The sequence below is a fragment of the Anser cygnoides genome, chromosome Z (genome assembly GCF_040182565.1).
Source record: "Anser cygnoides isolate HZ-2024a breed goose chromosome Z, Taihu_goose_T2T_genome, whole genome shotgun sequence".
NCBI classification, from domain to species: domain Eukaryota; kingdom Metazoa; phylum Chordata; class Aves; order Anseriformes; family Anatidae; genus Anser; species Anser cygnoides.
Window position 1 is genome coordinate 35,503,643 of NC_089912.1, and position 18,315 is coordinate 35,521,957.

Sequence of the window (18,315 nt, forward strand, 5' to 3'; positions counted from 1 at the left end):
CTGGTGAGGCCGCACCTTGAGTACAGTTTTGGGCCCTTTACTACAAGGAGGACATCGAGGACCTGGAGCGTATCCAGAGAAGGGCTACAAAGCTGGTGAAGGGTTTGGAACACAAGTCCTTTGAGGAGTGACTGAGGGACCTAGGGTTGTTTAGTCTGGAGAAGAGAAAGCTCAGGGGAGACCTCACTACTCTCTACAGCTACCTGAGAGGAAAGTGTGGGGAGCTGGGGATCAGCCTCTTCTCACAGATAACCAGTGATATGAAAAGAGGAAATGGCCTCAAGTTGCGACAGGGGAGGTTCAGGATGGAGATTAGGAGAAATTAGGAGAAATTCTCAGAAAAAGTAGTTAGGCACTGGAACAGGTTGCCCAGGGAAGTGGTGGAGTCACTGTCCCTGGGGGTGTTTTAGGAAAGGTTGGATATGGTGCTTAGGGACATGGTTTAGTGGATAATATTGGTGGTAGGTGGATAGTTGGACTACATGATCATGGAGGTCTTTTCAGCCTTAATGATTATATGATACTGTGATTTTGGCAAAGTTTTTTGGGGGCCTGAAATTTCAACTTCAGCTAATATGCTGAAGGAGCAGATGCACAAAGAATGTAAGAAAATTGAATGATTATGGTAGGCTTTACCCGTTCCTGGAGTTGGACATGGTTCACAAGGTTTATTCCAGGCTTTCCCAACATTGTATGTGCAGCAACACATCCTTTTGGTCACATTGAAGGGCAGTTCATTCTCACAGGAGGTTCCATTATAGCTTCTGTAGCAAAAGCTTTTCCTCATGTCTAGATGTGAGAGAAGAATCACTTATGAAGTAACCAATGAATTGATTTAAGTAAATATCTACCCCCATGAACCAAGACAGTAATTCATTAACTCTGGCTTCTGAATGCAATCCAAAAATGTGCACAGATACACTCAGAAATCATTTAAGGATTGCACTCCTCTAACTTTTTGTACTAGACTTACCTGAAATGACAAAGGGTTAAAAGCAACATTCCCAAGAAATCAGAAACAAACTGTAGATGCCCATCAGATCCATCTATATATCAAACCCTACTATTGGAAATGGATGGTGAAAATAAAAAATATTTCTGAGCTCTGTTAAAGAATAAGACCATGAGAACACTGCATTTGGCTCTCTTTCCTGGCTACATGACACAACCTCCTGGGAGTTAAAGGTAGGAAAAAGCTATAATAGAACTTAAGTTTATGAAAAAACGTAACAGCTGCAAGTCCAGTTTTCTGGTGCGAGACTTTAAAGACTTCAGAATTGACCACATGAAAAAGGAAATTTTAGAGCAGGGAGTCTGGTTCCAAAACAGGTTGATATCTAGACAGTTATAGTAAAGATGACATTTTGCATACCCATGCAGTTATGTCCTCCATTGACCTGCATATATTCAGGAGGGCAAATGCAGGTGTAGTTCCCCAGGGTATTGTAGCAGGTTCCAGGACCACAGACACCCGGATGTGCAACACATTCATCAATATCTAGAGACCAAGTGAAAAAAATATAATTAACGATGAGAAGGAAGACCAACCCCAGCACATATTTCTGAGAAACGCAGCCAAAATATACTAAGATAAGAAAAATGTTGCATATAAAGGCTAGTTTGGGAAGTACAGTTCAGATTTGGGTCAATACAGGGAATGTAGTAAAACTAGTAGGCAATATAAGGCACTGAAGCTGGAATTTACAAATCATGAATAACCACCTTATCTATATACTATATAGAAAATACACATATCTGAGATCTAGTATATAAACATTAGTATATGCAAATGTTACATTTCAAGTTTAATATTAATCATATCAATAATGCCCAAGACAATGATTTTAGAAAAGATTTTTGGTAAGAGAGTGGATAGCTACACTGTGGTAAGAGTGTGTGGCCACAGCCACTTTTGGATTTAAGGCTAAAACATTGTTTTTCATCATAGCTGCACTGTGATAAAACAATTTCAAGGGACTCAACCTTCACAGATTCTCGTCTCTTCACTGAGGTAGTAGCCTTTTGGACATTCACACTGGAAGCTGCCAAAAGTATTGATGCAATTTCCACCTTGACAGAGACCTGGCAGCTCCTGACATTCATCAATGTCTAAAAAAAAAAGAGACAAAAACTTACTTTCAATCCAGAATTAAAAGAAACATCAGACTGTAAGTACTCCCCTGAAATTTTACCAACTAGTAGCTTTTAACTGTCACGTGGATTTTTGTTGCTTCTAAATTGCACTTTATGAAAGTATGGATGTGATGCTCATTCTCTCCTATATAACTAGTTTTTCCGGAGCACGTTTCAGCTTGATGAGCACCTGGAGTTCAGCTTCTGTTACTGTTTACAGGAATTTGGCATCTAATTCCCCATTCCTTCATGCTCACTGGAACCAGGGTTTCTTTGTCCAATGAATGTTTCCTGAAACTTATACCTTCCACTGATAAACTATAATTTTCATAGAAGACTTACTCTTCAGGGCCAATTTCAAAGTTCAGCTCAAGGAAGGAGGCACACAAAAGGTATGAGATCAGTTTATTTTCCTACTGAAATGTTGCTGGACTTCTTCAATGTTCTTTTACAATGCTCCTTTTCACCATGCTATTGTTCAACTCATATTAACTTTTTGGTTTGCAATAAATGTAATGGCTTCTTCAAAATACAGTTCATGCATTTATCTCAACAAAGATGGCATTTTTTTTTATTACCAAATTTCATTGTCATTTACGATGAACTCACCTTCTAAAATAATAGTGATGGGATTTGGTCTGAATCCTTCTCCTCCTGGACAGAGAGTATTGTATTCCGCTAAAGTAAAGTATAACAAGAGAGAGCATGTCAGTTATATGAAGAATAAAGTACTAAGAATAGAAACAAAGCATTTCATTTGTGTTTCTAACACTTCTTTTTCCCTACTGCCATTATTCTTCTACCTTCCTTGGACTATTTACTGGAAACAAAGCAAGTCTGCTTTGACCATTACCATAACCTTGGATATTCTTATAGGCAGGGACAAAACTGTTTCCTTCATTTTCTGCCTGTATAAGATATATATGCATCCTCCACTTTTAGCTTTTACTAGTTCTTCAATACAAAACACCAGTATACAATAGATAAAGAGAGATGTTAAAATTGCAATTCATACTATTATGAGACTGTTAAGAATAAGCTGCTTTATATTTCTTTTGCATTATTTCATATATCTACAAAGTTGGTAAGTATCACTGCGTAACAGTTTTGAAAGTACTTAAGGGTGACAAAAATTGTTATATAACAGTTACCAAGGTTCCCTTTGAGAACCACCACAGTTCTTTGAATTAAAGACATAATTTGAATTCTAAGCTTTAGTCATGTGTTTATTACCCTACCAACGTGGAGCTGCTGATTAAAAATTGCAAACAGATGTATGCAATATATTCAGATTCTCGAAGTAAATCGGTTTCTTAAATGATAATATAGTAAAAGATTTCAAATATTTTTTCTAGTCCTTAGTAGTATCTTTTATAATAATCTTCTATAATAAGAGGGCAGGGGAAAATATGAGAACATTTCCTTACTGCTGTTTACAGGGGGACACGTCTCACAGGGGTTTCCCCAAGCTTTTCCCAGAGAGCAGCAGCACGAGGAACGACTGACTCCAACTCCAATTTCAGTATTGCAGGATAGGCTTCCATCCCCTCGTGGTCCATACTTCAGGTAGCAATTGCCAACACGATTATCTACATATAAAGCACATATGGCTACAGCTGCACAAAATAATCTGGGCAAAGCAACAGTAGGCATTCATTTTAATATTCCATATCTAGAAGCAGGAATTTGGATAACATCATTCTTTTAAAGTCACTGGCAAGCTGAAAACATTCATGTATGCTGCTACTGATGTTGAGAGAGATAGCATGCAGAAAAGGTACCTTCAGCCTCCTAAGAACCCAGAGAACAGTTTTAAATGTTCGAGTATCTTCCAGAGATACACCATACTCTAGTGTAGAACATACACTATTCCCAGTCTTTCAATCCAGAAAACATCCAGAAGCCTTGCTGCAGTTTGCTGATAATACTTCTTCTCTATTTTCTGATTTTGACTAGGCTGAATTCCACTCTCTTGTGGAAATTAGAAGTTACCTATTTCTCTATGGAACTGCAGAAAAAAAGTGCCATCTGTCATTGCACTGGAAGAGCTCTACTAGCAAAAAAAAAAAAAAAAAGAAAAATCTCCAAAAATCATTAGCATTGAAGAAAATAATCTAAACATCCAGAAACTTTGAGGAAAAATTGTTAGTTCACTCAAACTGTAACTTCATGATGTAGACAACAATTGGCATTGGTAGAATGAGCAATGAATCCACTAAGAGAAATAAAGCTTTGAGTTTTCTTTCTACTGCCAATACTACCTCCTTGTTCTGTATAAATAACAAGTAACTAGCAGTGAATCATAAATACAAGGAATGAGAAGACAGTCAATTATGACAGTATTTCCTATTACAGTCAAATAAGAAGAAATTAATTTCCTCAAGTTTAGTATTATAATTTTAAAGATCACAGATATGAATTAACTTGCTATCAAAGTATGCCACTAAAGAAGCATAGAAAAAACTTGGAATAAAGATGATATATTCATTTTATAAAGGCCACAGTGTCTTTCTGCATTTTTACTATTTCTGTTAATAGTATAACTAAGAAACTTGTATATGAATTTTTGAATGGTTTTCTAAATGCATATTTTACCCAGAGATACCACATTTTTAATTTACTACTTGCAGCAAGTGCCACACACTACATTCTTAGCATTTTACATGGATTGAGATGAACCAAGTATCATAAATATGTGTAGTTCATCCTTTCAAAATCTTCAGAGTTTAACAAATGTCTTGATATGACATGGCTTTTTAAATTATCTTGAGATTTGGTACATATCACTGATCAGCCCATGTTGAGTGGAAGTCCTTTTTTATTTATTTATTTTAAATTTATTACATTTTTTTAAATTAATAACAGATTCCTAGTAATAAATACAAGCTTTACAATTTGTTAAGGCTGCAAAATAATATTAAGTTAGATCAAAGTAACATGAACAGCCTTTCCGAAAAAGAAAAAAAGGGCATATCCTGTTGTTCTCATTATGGACTTGAGCTGAAAAAAACCCAAACACTTATTCTCAGAATACCTATTTCCTCGTGTTCTCAGAGGAACTGCATGCTCTTCTCCATTTGTGACAGTGGGAGACATCTGCCTTTTTACGTGAAGCCGAGATTTGGCTTCATGGTTCTTGAGAAAAGTGGGAAAAAAAAGAGCTTTTTGGAAGATGACTTCGGCTAAAGACCTCAGGTCCATTACGAGCAATAGGAGATAATAGTCCTTGGAAAGAAGGCAGAGTGTGGAATTCTCTAGCAGAGTATCAATACGGAGTCCATAAAGGGTTTTAGGTTTCGGTTTACTACTCACATGAACTGTCTTGACAAGGCACCATGTTCTTCTTTGCCAAGGATAATAATTCTGTTCCTTCTGAGAGGAATTGGAATTAAAATTCCACTTTTTGCTCAAGCGTGCAAGAGATAGTTGCTATTGAAGAGAACCAGAAGTACTGTCCTTTGACAAGAAGTTTCTGGAACATTTATTGGCACAACTGTTTAATTCCAGAAGTAAGAAAATTTCATGTATCTTGGTAAGGTCTACTGGCCTGTGTCTTTTGTTGTTGTTTTTGTTGTTTTGTTTTGTTTTTCCCCAAGTGACTACAATCTTAGAGTGAAAAATGGGTAAGGCTTTACAGTTGCAAATGACCCAAACTTCACTGTCACTGAAGCTGCAATTTGGACTTGCAGTCCTGAGACTATAAAGGATCACAAGCAAACTGAACTTTAATTCTTCCCTCTTTGGACTGCATAAGTCAGTACGGTAGGCATATCCAAAGTACACCACCTCTTAAAACAGAATTAGTATAGCTGCACTGGAATGGCAACTGTCTTGGTGTTTCCTTTGCCCATGTTAACTCATTTAATCCTCTAGAAATTTTATAAATGAGAACTGCTGGTGAAAGGAAACAGATCAAAACCTAACAATGTTTAAAATCATATAACATAGTATAACTAAGATGTCTTTATTTACGCTTGATGCCCCCATCTCTTAAAGGGCTTCTAAAAAAAGGGCACTGAAGTGTCATTTCATTCATGGAACAGGACTTACTTAGTATCTTAATCTGATGATATTTCACGGGAAGCAGAGTCTTTGCACACTCCTATTAAAAACAAAAGCTGAATGTTCAGTGAATGTTTTTTGCATTTCATCATGAAATCAGGCAATAGAGAGATGTAAATTGTGCATCTGAGAGTTATAGTTCCTGCCACATAGACAAAAGGATTCCAGTTCTGCCAATCTCTGAAACTGAGGTTAAAACAAAACAAAACAAACAAAAAACATGTTTGTGCATCAGTCTAAGCCTCGGGAACTTCTCTTTTCTGTGCAGGCAGTCACTGAGGAACTAAAAATATTTCTTACACAGGGGAAAGGAAAAGAGTGCTTTAGTATCAGAGAGAGGCCTAGTAGTACCTCTGCAAGACAGAAATAAGGTAGGGTCAAACAGTTTTTCTTTCACTTTCTTATTAAACTTTTTTTTTTTCTTCTGAGAGGGAGGACTTGCTCTCTCACTTGGGACTCTACAGTTGCTACAGAGAATATACACAGAAAAGAGAGACATATGGAAAAGATGAGCAATAAAATGTGTTCTGAAGGAAATATGCATTTCTACAGAAATGATTTGTTTAGAATATATTTATTTATTACCATACTATAGTAGTATTGCCAATATTTAGAAAATGGGCAGATTTCTACTTCCCAATTTGTGCAAATCTGAGTCTTCCCAAAGTATTAAAATTAAAAAGGCTGTTTTCCAAATAAAAAGCTAAAAGGCTTTCCCAGGATCCCACACAAATCTTTATGGCTGAACTTTGGCCCTTCTCTCAACCTTATCTTCCCGAAAACTTCCCTAGACTGATCGCGCTTATATATCCTAATCACATGACAGTTATACCAAGTGGAAAAACGTAATGAAAGTAGAAGATACAATGAAAATTCCCTTTATGTCAGTATAAGCCAGAGATGATTATGCCAGAGAGAACTAAACTACAGTGAAATGTGCTTTTTAGTTTGTTTTTAGTTAAACAGGTACCACAAGCAGTTTTAATTCCGGTTTAGACTTAACTTAAACAAAGAACTGGTGACTTTCAGGAAAATGGAAATGCAGATAATATATGTTTGAACAAATAAAAAAAGTGTATTTTAAAGACTTTATAAACAACATCGATCATTTACAATAACTAACAAGCTATAGAAAACTATACAGAAGGATCATCAAGTGAATGATAATTTTTGTATCTTGCTACCCTCATGTGCATCAAAACAGGCACCCTCCCTTCGAAGAGAGGCCAAAACTACCCATGTTTGATATATCTACTATCCATCTAATATGATTATACATTTGATTTCTACAGTGATGTTTTAGGTGGCTTTTACTTACCCACACAACCCACCCCGGTAGGATTCAGCTGGAAATCTGGAGGGCAATTACATTCATACCTCCCAGGAGTATTTACGCAGAGACCATTAACACAGTTAATGGGATCAGCACATTCATCAATATCTGAAATAGGAAGGCTATGTTTATAAATCCATTCACTTGATGGAAAAGAGGAATCATTTTACATTTTAAAGCAAAATGGGCAAGAAAATTTCAAATACAAGTTATTTCTACCTGAAATTGAAGCAAAGAGCTGCTAATAATTCATCAAACACTTAAGAATAACCATTGTACAGCTGCGTATATAAGAAGCATTTTTTAAATTTAATTCTTAAACTAAATCAAAAGCTTACAATGCTAAAAACTTGTTATTTGGTGGAGAAAGAATGCGCTTGCATAGTTGCTAGAGAATATAATGCATGTTGTGAACTCCTGTTTCAATTAACCCGATGCAATTAGAAAGGTATTTTAGCCTTGACATATTTCTGAACAGAAGAAATATACCTGTACAGTTTCCTCCGGTTCTATCTAGTTCATAGCCATCATCACAGATGCAATGAAACATTCCTGGTAGATTATTGCAGGTACCAAATACACATATATTTTGGAAGGAGCATTCATCGATATCTGAAGAAATATATTAAGAAAATTAGATACTGTTACCATATTAGTACTATAGTAGTGTTGTATTGCAAAGTGCAAATGTAGACACATGTAACTTCTGAGTGGAAGAAAATTAATAAAAGACAAAAAAAAATAGGCAGGTACTGTCTGATAGCAAGATTCCTAAATTTCTAAAATAAAGCATCTGTGTAAAAGGCGAATTCAGCTCTAGCATGCCTTAGTGAGCTATTTTTAGCAGAGACAGGAAAGCAGACAGCATTGATACCGTTTTACTAAGCACAGCTAAATTTTCACTTGGAATTCTGGGTACAGAGCTCTGTTCAGGAGTGATGAGCTAAAACTAGAAGAGGTGTAAAAAAGGAATATTAAAATGATCAGAGTAACGAAAGATCTATGGTGAACTTGGCTTGCTTCCCTTAGTCGAAGCTTGAGAAGTGATATAATGCCTCTTTATAGGAACATATGAGAAAGGGTAACTTTGGAATGGTGGGGAATGGGGATAAATATTTAGGTGAAAAAGAAATTTAAGATAAATGCCTAGTATTCAATGGTTCTCAATTAATTTAAACTGGAAATTAAAGAAAGTTTTCTAAGTTGGACTATAGCCATGAAATGAACTCTGAATTGGGTCAGGAAGATAATCTGTGTTAAGATAAAGCTTTATAAAGTTGTGGAAGAGACTATCATTGAGAAGTTAACATACTAACATCTCAAGGAATTTCTGAAGAAATTGGGTGAAATATTACAATTATCACACTAAATAACAGGCTTTGGATTTTATCCCTTGATGGCAGAAATCAGCCAAGGAGTCACCCTATCACAGGACAAATTAATACATCAACTTAAAAAAACAAAACAAAACAAAAGAATTCCTCTACAGCATTCAGCATCCATACATTCTAGTTCTTGAACAGTGTAATTTAATCTATGCAATACTTTCAGATTTCTGTTGGAATCACAATAATATACCAAGATTTTTGTCCAAAATTCTTCAATTTGTTTTTCAGCACACTACTGTGGACCAACTGAAAAGCCAAAATTGCATGACTTACTGTCTCTAGAATTAGAATATTTTGTTTATCAATATACTGATTGGGTGATATCTTTTTTTATTATTATTATTAGAACATTGGAACATTGGCATGATTATAAAATGGCTAACTGGGCTGCACTGAGAAATTTGCTAATTTAAACAATTGATAATACTTGGTAATTATAATAGCTCCGACCAGAACACTTGTGTAGCTAATTTTTCACAAGCTTCTGCCTGAAGTCTGATTCTTATATATACACATGAATATGTGAACATGCCAATAAAGTAAAATGCTTTGGAACATTAGTTAAAAAGAATTTATCTAATACCCAGTTTTCATATCAAACCGAAAAAGGATGTAAGAATACAACAAGGAACAGAAGCTCCATTGGATTAGAGAGAATCATTTCTTCTCTACTTCAGATGATCTGCTACAATACAGAGAGTGAAAGGATGATGATAAAAAAATCTTCAGGACACACTTCAAGGAGTATTACAAAGTTGTCAAGTATGGTTTATTAAAAATGAGGTCACTCAATGCAGTTTATATTTCCTAAGCACATTAAATAAAATAGAGATGAATGCAGTTTTTTTCCAGACACTATTCACTAGTGACAAGACTAAGAGAAATAGTAACCAAAAAAAATACCAACACAAAATTGCCAATCCAAACTGCTGAGATTTCTGGGCCACAGCCAGGAAAACTTCATAAAGAGATGACAGCTACCTTCAACGTAATTAAAACTGTAAAATAATCCTTGGTTGAAGAAATTAGTTTTATATGTGAAGCATGTGCTACGTATTCTGCTTCCAGGTTGAGGTCCTTCCAGCAGTTCTCGTGGTTTGCTTTATGGCAGCCAATCCAAACTCAGAAAATGAACTTGAAGTACCGGTAGCTTACCTTGGCATGACTTGCTGTCCGAGGAGGGAGTGAATCCCATCTCACACTCACAACGGTATGCACCAGGGACATTCAAACACTGTCCGTTTTCACACAGATTAACATTTTCTGCACACTCATCAACATCTGTGGGAGACAGAAATTTGCTAGAAACCATGTTTCGAAATACAAATAATTTTATCCTACCACTCAGTGTTGCAGAGTTTTGTTGATATAGAACAACATGTTTACACCTGAAGATGAACCATATTGAAAGAATGCAGAAAGGCAAATCTAATGTCATTTCCAAAATGACTCCTTCTACCCTGCTAAGATTCGTACTTTTTTTTTTTTTTAACAGAATTATTCTTTTTAATAATGCAAGGTTTTCAGATTCAGTACTGTTACTTCTAATAAATACATTGAATGCTTTGCTTACAAAGTCAAAGCTTTATTTTCTGTAATATACACATCATATATTTCTGTTATATATATTATATATATATACATATGTTATATATATATCCTATTATATATATATAAGGATATATAATAGCAAGTCGTTGGGGCCGGATGGGATCCACGCGAGGGTACTGAGAGAACTGGCGAAAGAACTGGCCAAGAAACTTTCCATCATTTATCAGCAGTCCTGGCTATCAGGGGAGGTCCTAGTCGACTGGCAGCTAGCAAACGTGATGCCCATCTACAAGAAGGGCCGGAAGGTAGACCCAGAAAACTATAGGCCTGTTAGTTTGACCTCAGTGCCAGGGAAGCTCATGGAGCAGATTATCTTGAGTGTCATCACACGGCACTTGCAGGGCAAGCAGGCGATCAGGCCCAGTCAGCATGGGTTTATGAAAGGCAGGTCCTGCTTGACGAACGCGATCTCCTTCTATGACAAAGTGACGCGCTTGGTGGATGAGGGAAAGGCTGTGGATGTGGTCTACCTTGACTTCAGTAAGGCTTTTGACACCGTTTCCCACAGCATTCTCCTCAAGAAAATGGCTGCTTATGGCTTGGACTGGCATACGCTTTGTTGGGTTAGAAACTGGCTGGGTAGCCGGACCTAAAGAGTTCTGGTGAATGGAGTCAAATCCAGTTGGAGGCCGGTCACTAGTGGAGTCCCCCAGGGCTCAGTACTAGGGCCAGTTCTCTTTAACATCTTTATCAGTGATCTGGATGAGGGGATCGAGTGCACTTTCAGTAAGTAGGTGCATGTGTCGATCTGCTTCCTGGTAGGAAGGCTCTGCAGGAGGATCTGGATAGGCTGGACCGATGGGCTGAGGCCAACTGTATGAAGTTCAACAAGGCCAAGTGCCGGGCCCTGCACTTGGGGCACAACAACCCCAAGCAGCGCTACAGGCTGGGAGAGGAGTGGTTAGAAATCTGCCTGGCAGAGAAGGACCTGGGAGTACTGGTTGATAGTTGGCTGAATACGAGCCAGCAGTGTGCTCAGGTGGCCAAGAAGGCCAACAGCATCCTGGCTTGTATAAGAAACAGTGTGGCCAGGAGGGCTATGGAAGTGATTGTCCCCCTGTACTCAGCTCTGGTGAGGCCGCACTTCGAGTACTGTGTTAAGTTTTGGGCCCCTCGCTACAAGAAGGACATTGAGGTGCTCAAGCGAGTCCAGAGAAGCACAACAAAGCTGGTGAGGGGTCTGGAGAACAAGTCTTACGAGGAGCGGCTGAGGGAGCTGGGGCTGTTCAGCCTGGAGAAGAGAAGGCTCAGGGGTGACCTTATCGCTCTCTACAGGTACCTTAAAGGAGGCTGTAGAGAGGTAGGGGTTGGTCTATTCTCCCACGTGCCTGATGACAGGATGAGAGGGAATGGGCTAAAGTTGCGCCAGGGGAGGTTTAGGTTGGTTATTAGGAAGAACTTCTTTACTGAAAGAGTTGTTAGACATTGGAACAGGCTGCCCAGGGAAGTGGTTGAGTCACCATCCCTGGAGGTCTTTAAAAGACATTTAGATGCAGAGCTTAGTGATATGGTTTAGTGGTTTAGTGAAGGACTTGTTAGTGTTATGTCAGAGGTTGGACTAGGTGATCTTGGAGGTCTCTTCCAACCTAGATGATTCTGTGATTCTGTGATATTGCTCTGTTAGTCTGACATGAAACATTTTTTCTAAGTGTTACTTTGAACATTGGTCCTTTCAAACAACATGGTTCATTTTCATTTTTCTAAGATTTTTGATAGCTCTTAAAAAAGAGCAAAAATTTAAATTAAATTAAATTTTAAATTGACAAATCTAACGCATACTTCATTAACAATAGGGATTAAAATTCATGTTCATGAACCACAAACTTGAAACACATAAATAAGCAAAATCTGAAGATCCTACTTCTGAGATCAAAAACTAATATTAATAAGTCTTCTGACTTATTCTTATATTAAGTTTTAATAATATTTAAGGTGTAAATTGATTTTGGTTAGTTAGCTAATAGTGAATGCATTCACATTACTTTCTTTGTATTTTACTATGCTTAGGATGCATTCCTTCAAACCTCAGAAATTGCTGACCACATAGAGAACAAATAAGTACTGTAGAACAGAGACATTGTTGCATTTCCACTACTTAAGTGATAAAAAGCACAGTAACTCAATGCTCATACATTTATGTTTTATATAAAATCCTTACACTTTATATAATCTTTTACACTTTGAGCTATTTTAAAACACTTTCTGTGTGGTAAATGATGTTCAAAAAAGCTTAAATGCAGAGATAGTGGGCAACATTTTTCAATTGCAACTTGTTTTTATTTAAAATAAAATCATTAAAAATAATGATTTAATCATTAATGATTACATCCCATTCAGTCCTCTTTCCCCTAGCGATGGCAAAATAAAAGATCTCTTCCCTGTCAGAGGCAGACCCAGTCAACAGGGCAGGGTCGACGACAGCTGAATCCTTGTCCTCTTGAAACTGCGCGTGTACATTCAAAAAAGTTGGAGCAAAAAGGAAAAGGAGAAAGGAGCAGACAGGAGCTTCACCCAACAACTGGTCTCACTGCATCCAGTTTGGCATGCAAATCTAAGGGTCGACTGTCTTTGTTAACATTTCTTCAGGAGATGGGTCTTAATAGACACTTTTACATTTATTCTCTTGCACTTTGGGCTTAGGTCTAAATTTGGAACTCTTCCATGAAACAGAAACCATCAGTGACAAATCAGCTTTCACAGAAACTTCTTACCAGAACAAGTAAATCCATCCCCTGTGAATCCCTCTGCACATGCACAGCGGTATGACCCTGGGGTGTTTACACACTGGGCATTCACGCTGCACTGGTGTGTCCCATTGGAGCATTCATCAAGATCTATACATCAGGGACAAAAGAGCATAAGCAGTAATACAGCAGGTAGTGTACTTTGCTTGCAATTAACTGCCAAACTAAACAAGCATACAACATCCACAGAATGGATGGAATTCAGCTGATTCATTAGAGTAAATGTTGATATCATTACCTAAATGTTAATATCCTCATAAAGAGCTTGGAATCAAAGTGTGTTGTGTTAATATCCTCATAAAGAGCTTGGAATCAAAGTGTGTTGAAAATAACAGAACAAAGAGATATGGTGAGGTGAAAATCTAACACACATCTGATGAGCCTTCTCAATTAACAGAACATAAAAGCAGCCTAACGCTATGAAAATCAATGCAGGCTTTATTTCTAACTTGGATGCCAATTTGGATTTAAAAATAACACAAGCCAAACTAAACCAAACCAAACCAACAACAAAAACAGAAGACTCTCCTGCCGCTAAATGGCAATTGCAGCTTGATTTGATGGAAATGGCCATTCGAGTGCATGATGTGAGTCAGTATCGGGTGCCGCACTGTGACAGGTGCTATGTGGTACCTGATGGTCCTTTTCACACTCTGCCTTGCCCATCAGCAGACATCTGTATAAGGGACTCCTGGAAGAACATTCTGTACCCAGGACCTATTTTAACAATATGGGTTCTACCACATCTTTTTGTTTAAGTCCTTTCAAACAGGATGTCTTATTTGCTTAGCAGAACCTCACCTATTTTTAATTAAATGATAACTATAAAGACCAGGGAGCCTTCTTTTTTTTTTTTTCTTTTTTTTTTTTTTTCTCAGACATAGCTTTAAAATCTTACAAAATCTGGCTTGCAGTAAAATGTCATAGTACAGGTATTTTTTCTTTCACATATTATACCAATAAAGCCTAATTTTTAAGTGAATCTCATCTTCCACAGATCCCAAAATGTTATGCAAAAAAGGTAAATATTACAATCTCTTTTACACACCAAAATTAAAACAAAGGCAAGGACACATAATGTGACTGTAGCAGCCCAGCAAATGTAGAATCAAGTTTCCCATACTTCAGGTCCAACGTGTTTTATATTAGGCCTATTAACTAGAAACACTACAGGATTATTTTTTTTTTTTCCCAGAAAATTGGTATTGAGTAACAGAAATAATATCTAATGGCAGGAAATCTCAAAACAAACTCCACCATATTTTTGACTGAATTTTGTATTTTGTCCATTCTAGCAGTTGCATATAAACTTTGCAAAATACATATTTAACACAGTAGGATGTTACACAGAGAGGCTCCTGAGACAAAACCTTTTTTTTTTTCCCCAAAAAAAAACAAACTCCCAAAACACAAGAATCTTGTATACTCATCTATCCACAGAGTACAGCAAATAGAGGAATAATACTTTTGTTTCTAATGGAGTAATCACAGTCATATTGCATGTTTTGTTGAAAAAAGAGAAAAGATAAAAAAGAAAACTAAAAAAAAAAGAAAAATAGAGAGAGAAAAACTTTATTTTTCTATATACTTACCAATACATTTAATGCCATTCCCGACCCATCCCTCTCTGCAACTACATTTAAAACTTCCTGGTACATTGACACATGAGGCATGCATGTCACAGTTGTGAGCACCAATTTCACACTCATCCACATCTAGAAGCACAAAATAAACTATTAGTATTTACATCAGGAGAACCAGAATATTACAAATGATTTTCCCCTTGGATTTTACTCATTTCCATTGTGTAGTTTTGCAATCCCTTAAAAACAAAAAGTTCAAAACCATATAATAATTCAAGCAAGTGACATTACTTTATAAATTAATGGTAATTATACTTGCATTTTCAATTGTACTTTCATTATGTTTTCATAACATTCTTTGTTAGTAAACATGGTAAAATTAGTTTGATTTCCTACAGTTGCTTTTCAGTGTGAAATTAAAGCTGTCTTACAGACAAGTATGCCGATATGCCTAAAAAGGGTCGACACCCTTGATTGTGTGGGCACATTTCAGTTATAGAAATGACTTGTCCAAGATTTTTGAAACTATAAAACAAATTCTTAAATATGAAATTACAGGAGGAATTCCATCAACCTTCCAAGAAGAGTCATCTTGGATGACCTTAGCTTCCCCCTAGAAGAAGAAGAAGAACAGAGTAGACCCAGCCTGCAGAAGGAAACATGCCAATTAGCATGGGAATTTGTACAGTTTGAAACTGAATTACTATGATTCTTTAAAATTTGTTAGCATGGATTGAAGGAAGGCATATACTTTTCTTCTTACACCATCACTATTTTTTTCCTTCTTTTTTTCTATTTTTTTTTCCCTTTTGACCTTTTCTTAGACTCCTGGGTCATTTCTCACAGCTGTAGTTGACAGATGAGTTCATACTTTCAGTATGCATGACAAATGGGTACAGATTAAATACTTCTACCACAGATGCAGCCATACCTAGCCAGGCTCTATTTGGTACTAGATATTCCTCCAGTCTATAGCAGAAAAAGTTTTGCCTTTAAAACCGCAGTCACGTATGAGGTCTCTTATATCATATTGATATTGGTCAAAGAGCAAACCTTTTCAAATTCCTGAATACATGCTGATACATGTAATATAGGTAGACTCCTACATTTACTACATAATGGTAGAAATTACAGCCTCTCACTTGTGTGTGAACACTTGTGCATGAACACTTTTGTATTTATTCTACCTGAAAGCCAATCAAGATGTGTTACACACTGTAACACATATGCCAGAAATTTGCTTTACCTGTGCAACCGGTGGTTCCTTTCTTGACCGAATATCCTAGCTGGCAGTGACAAATGAATGAACCTTTAGTGTTTTCACACTCCCCAAACATACAGATGTTGGAATTCAAATCACATTCATTTACATCTGTAAATGCACATAAATTCATTATTACTTAAAAATTACTAACAACATCTAACAACACCTAACAGCATACTTTGTCTTTTTGGAATATTGTTGTTGAGGTGAAAATACCAGAAGCACATGAGGAGGAGCCATTTGACTCCCTCAAGGGTGGAGAGGCCTTGCAGAGAGATCTTGACAAATTAGAGAGCTGGGCCATCACCAACCCACATGAAGTTTAACAAGAGCAAGTGCTGGATTCTGCACCCGGGAAGGGGCAGCCCTGGGTGTACATACAGACTGAGGGACGAGAGGCTGGAGAGCAGCCCAGGGGAAAGGTACCTGGGGGTTCTGGTCAATGGCAAGTAGAATATGAGTTAACAGTGGGCCATGGCAGCCAAATGGGCCAACTGTATTCTGAGATGCATCAAGCACAGCACAGCTAGCCAGTTGAGGGAAGGGATTGTCCCGCTCTGCTCTGCACCGGTGCAGCCTCACCTTGAGCACTGTGTGCTGTTGTGTGCACCACAATATAAGAAAAATATAAAACTTTTAGGGAGCATTCAAAGGAGAGTGACAAAGATAGTGAAGAGTCTAGAGGGAAAGACATCTGAGGAGTGGCTGAAGTCCCTTGGTTTGCTCAGCCCAGAGCAGAGCAGGCTGAGGGGAGGCCTCATGGCAGCCTGCAGCTCCCTCACGAGGGGAGCGGAGGGGCAGGCGCTGAGCTCTGCTCTCTGGGGACAGAAACAGGACCTGAGGGAACGGCATGGAGCTGGGACAGGGGAGGGTCAGGCTGGGTGTTAGGGAAAGGTTCTGCACCCAGAGGGTGGTCAGGCACTGGATTAGGCTTCCCAAGGAAGTGGTCACAGCACTGAGCCTGCCAGAGTTCAGGAAGCATTTGGACAATGCTCTCAGATGTGTGGTTTGATTTTTGGGTGGTCCTGTGCAGAGTCATGAGTTGGACTTGATGATCCTTGTCCATTCCAACTAGAGATATTCTATGATTCTATGACACCTTTATTCATCACTACATATGATTAGCTTCTTCTCAGTGTGCACACGTATAAAATGAGTAATGAAAGGTTTATTTGACAGATGTTCACAAAATATAATTTTATTAATATAGCCCAAACCACCTTAAAGTATAGTGTATACAAAACATTAAATGTAAAAGGTTAGGGTTTTGTATAAACAGTAGAACTAACTAAACAAGTTAGTTTAATCTGAAGAAATATTTTTATTTTGATTTCCTTCATAATCACTCATAGTAATTTAATGTAGTTGAGAGGATAAACTAAAACATTTACAAGAGACAGAAGAAAATGCTGGGGCACCCAAACATTCTCTTCTCTATAGTGATGTTTTAGGCAAATCCTACTATTACAATTATATCAATCCTATTTTTGGAATTACAGGAGTTTATTTATGCATATGGACTTTTCAAATTTTCTGCTACACTTCCTATCATTTATACTGTAGCAAGAAAGATCAATAGATCTTTTGTTTTTTTTAAAATTACATACATAGTTCTATAACCTGCCTTCAAGTATTCATTATCCCTTCAAAGACTCCAAAGCATTAGCTGTACAACTTTTAGACTCTCATTACCTTTGGTTTGTAGAGCTACTTACCAATGCAAGTTTTCATGTCCATAGACGCCATAAATCCATCATAACAGAGACAGCGATACTCCCCTGGAATATTAGTACATTGCCCACCATCACAGATATCTGGATTGTTTTCACATTCATCAATATCTGAAATAAAAGCAGAAAATAACTCTGTCACACTGGTACAGACTGGCTAACAGAATACCATATTCAGATTGGCTGAAAGGCACCATGCTGGAACTTTCAATCTATTTTTAATGAAAACCCATAAAGATATTAAAAACTACCTGCACATGTCCTGACATCTGGCATTAGAGCATAGCCATCACTGCAGCTACATTCGTAGCTGCCTTCTGAGTTAGTGCAGTGGGTGTCGCAGCCTCCATTCATTATCATACATTCATCAATATCTGGGGAAGCAACATAAGTTACAGTAAGTCTACTTTTATAAGGAGAAGTCACCTTCTCTTGTCATTTTACTTAAGAGATGAAGCAGTTTGCTG

The 18,315-nt window shown here is 37.4% G+C and overlaps 1 protein-coding gene across 2 annotated transcripts in view; it reads right to left on the reverse strand.

Annotated features, from left to right (window-relative positions):
* The window catches only part of FBN2 (fibrillin 2), a 189,890-nt gene that overhangs the window by 33,827 nt on the left and 137,748 nt on the right, over positions 1-18,315 (reverse strand). For both annotated transcript variants that reach the window (XM_066989051.1, XM_066989050.1), the window contains 13 exons: positions 18,100-18,222; positions 17,834-17,959; positions 16,101-16,226; positions 14,864-14,986; positions 13,239-13,361; positions 10,072-10,197; positions 8,018-8,140; positions 7,514-7,636; positions 3,561-3,722; positions 2,743-2,811; positions 1,984-2,109; positions 1,373-1,498; positions 637-789 (listed from right to left, as the gene is read on the reverse strand). In XM_066989051.1, coding sequence (XP_066845152.1) covers positions 637-789; positions 1,373-1,498; positions 1,984-2,109; positions 2,743-2,811; positions 3,561-3,722; positions 7,514-7,636; positions 8,018-8,140; positions 10,072-10,197; positions 13,239-13,361; positions 14,864-14,986; positions 16,101-16,226; positions 17,834-17,959; positions 18,100-18,222 — 1,629 coding nt within the window. The remainder of the gene's footprint in view (positions 1-636; positions 790-1,372; positions 1,499-1,983; positions 2,110-2,742; positions 2,812-3,560; positions 3,723-7,513; positions 7,637-8,017; positions 8,141-10,071; positions 10,198-13,238; positions 13,362-14,863; positions 14,987-16,100; positions 16,227-17,833; positions 17,960-18,099; positions 18,223-18,315) is intronic.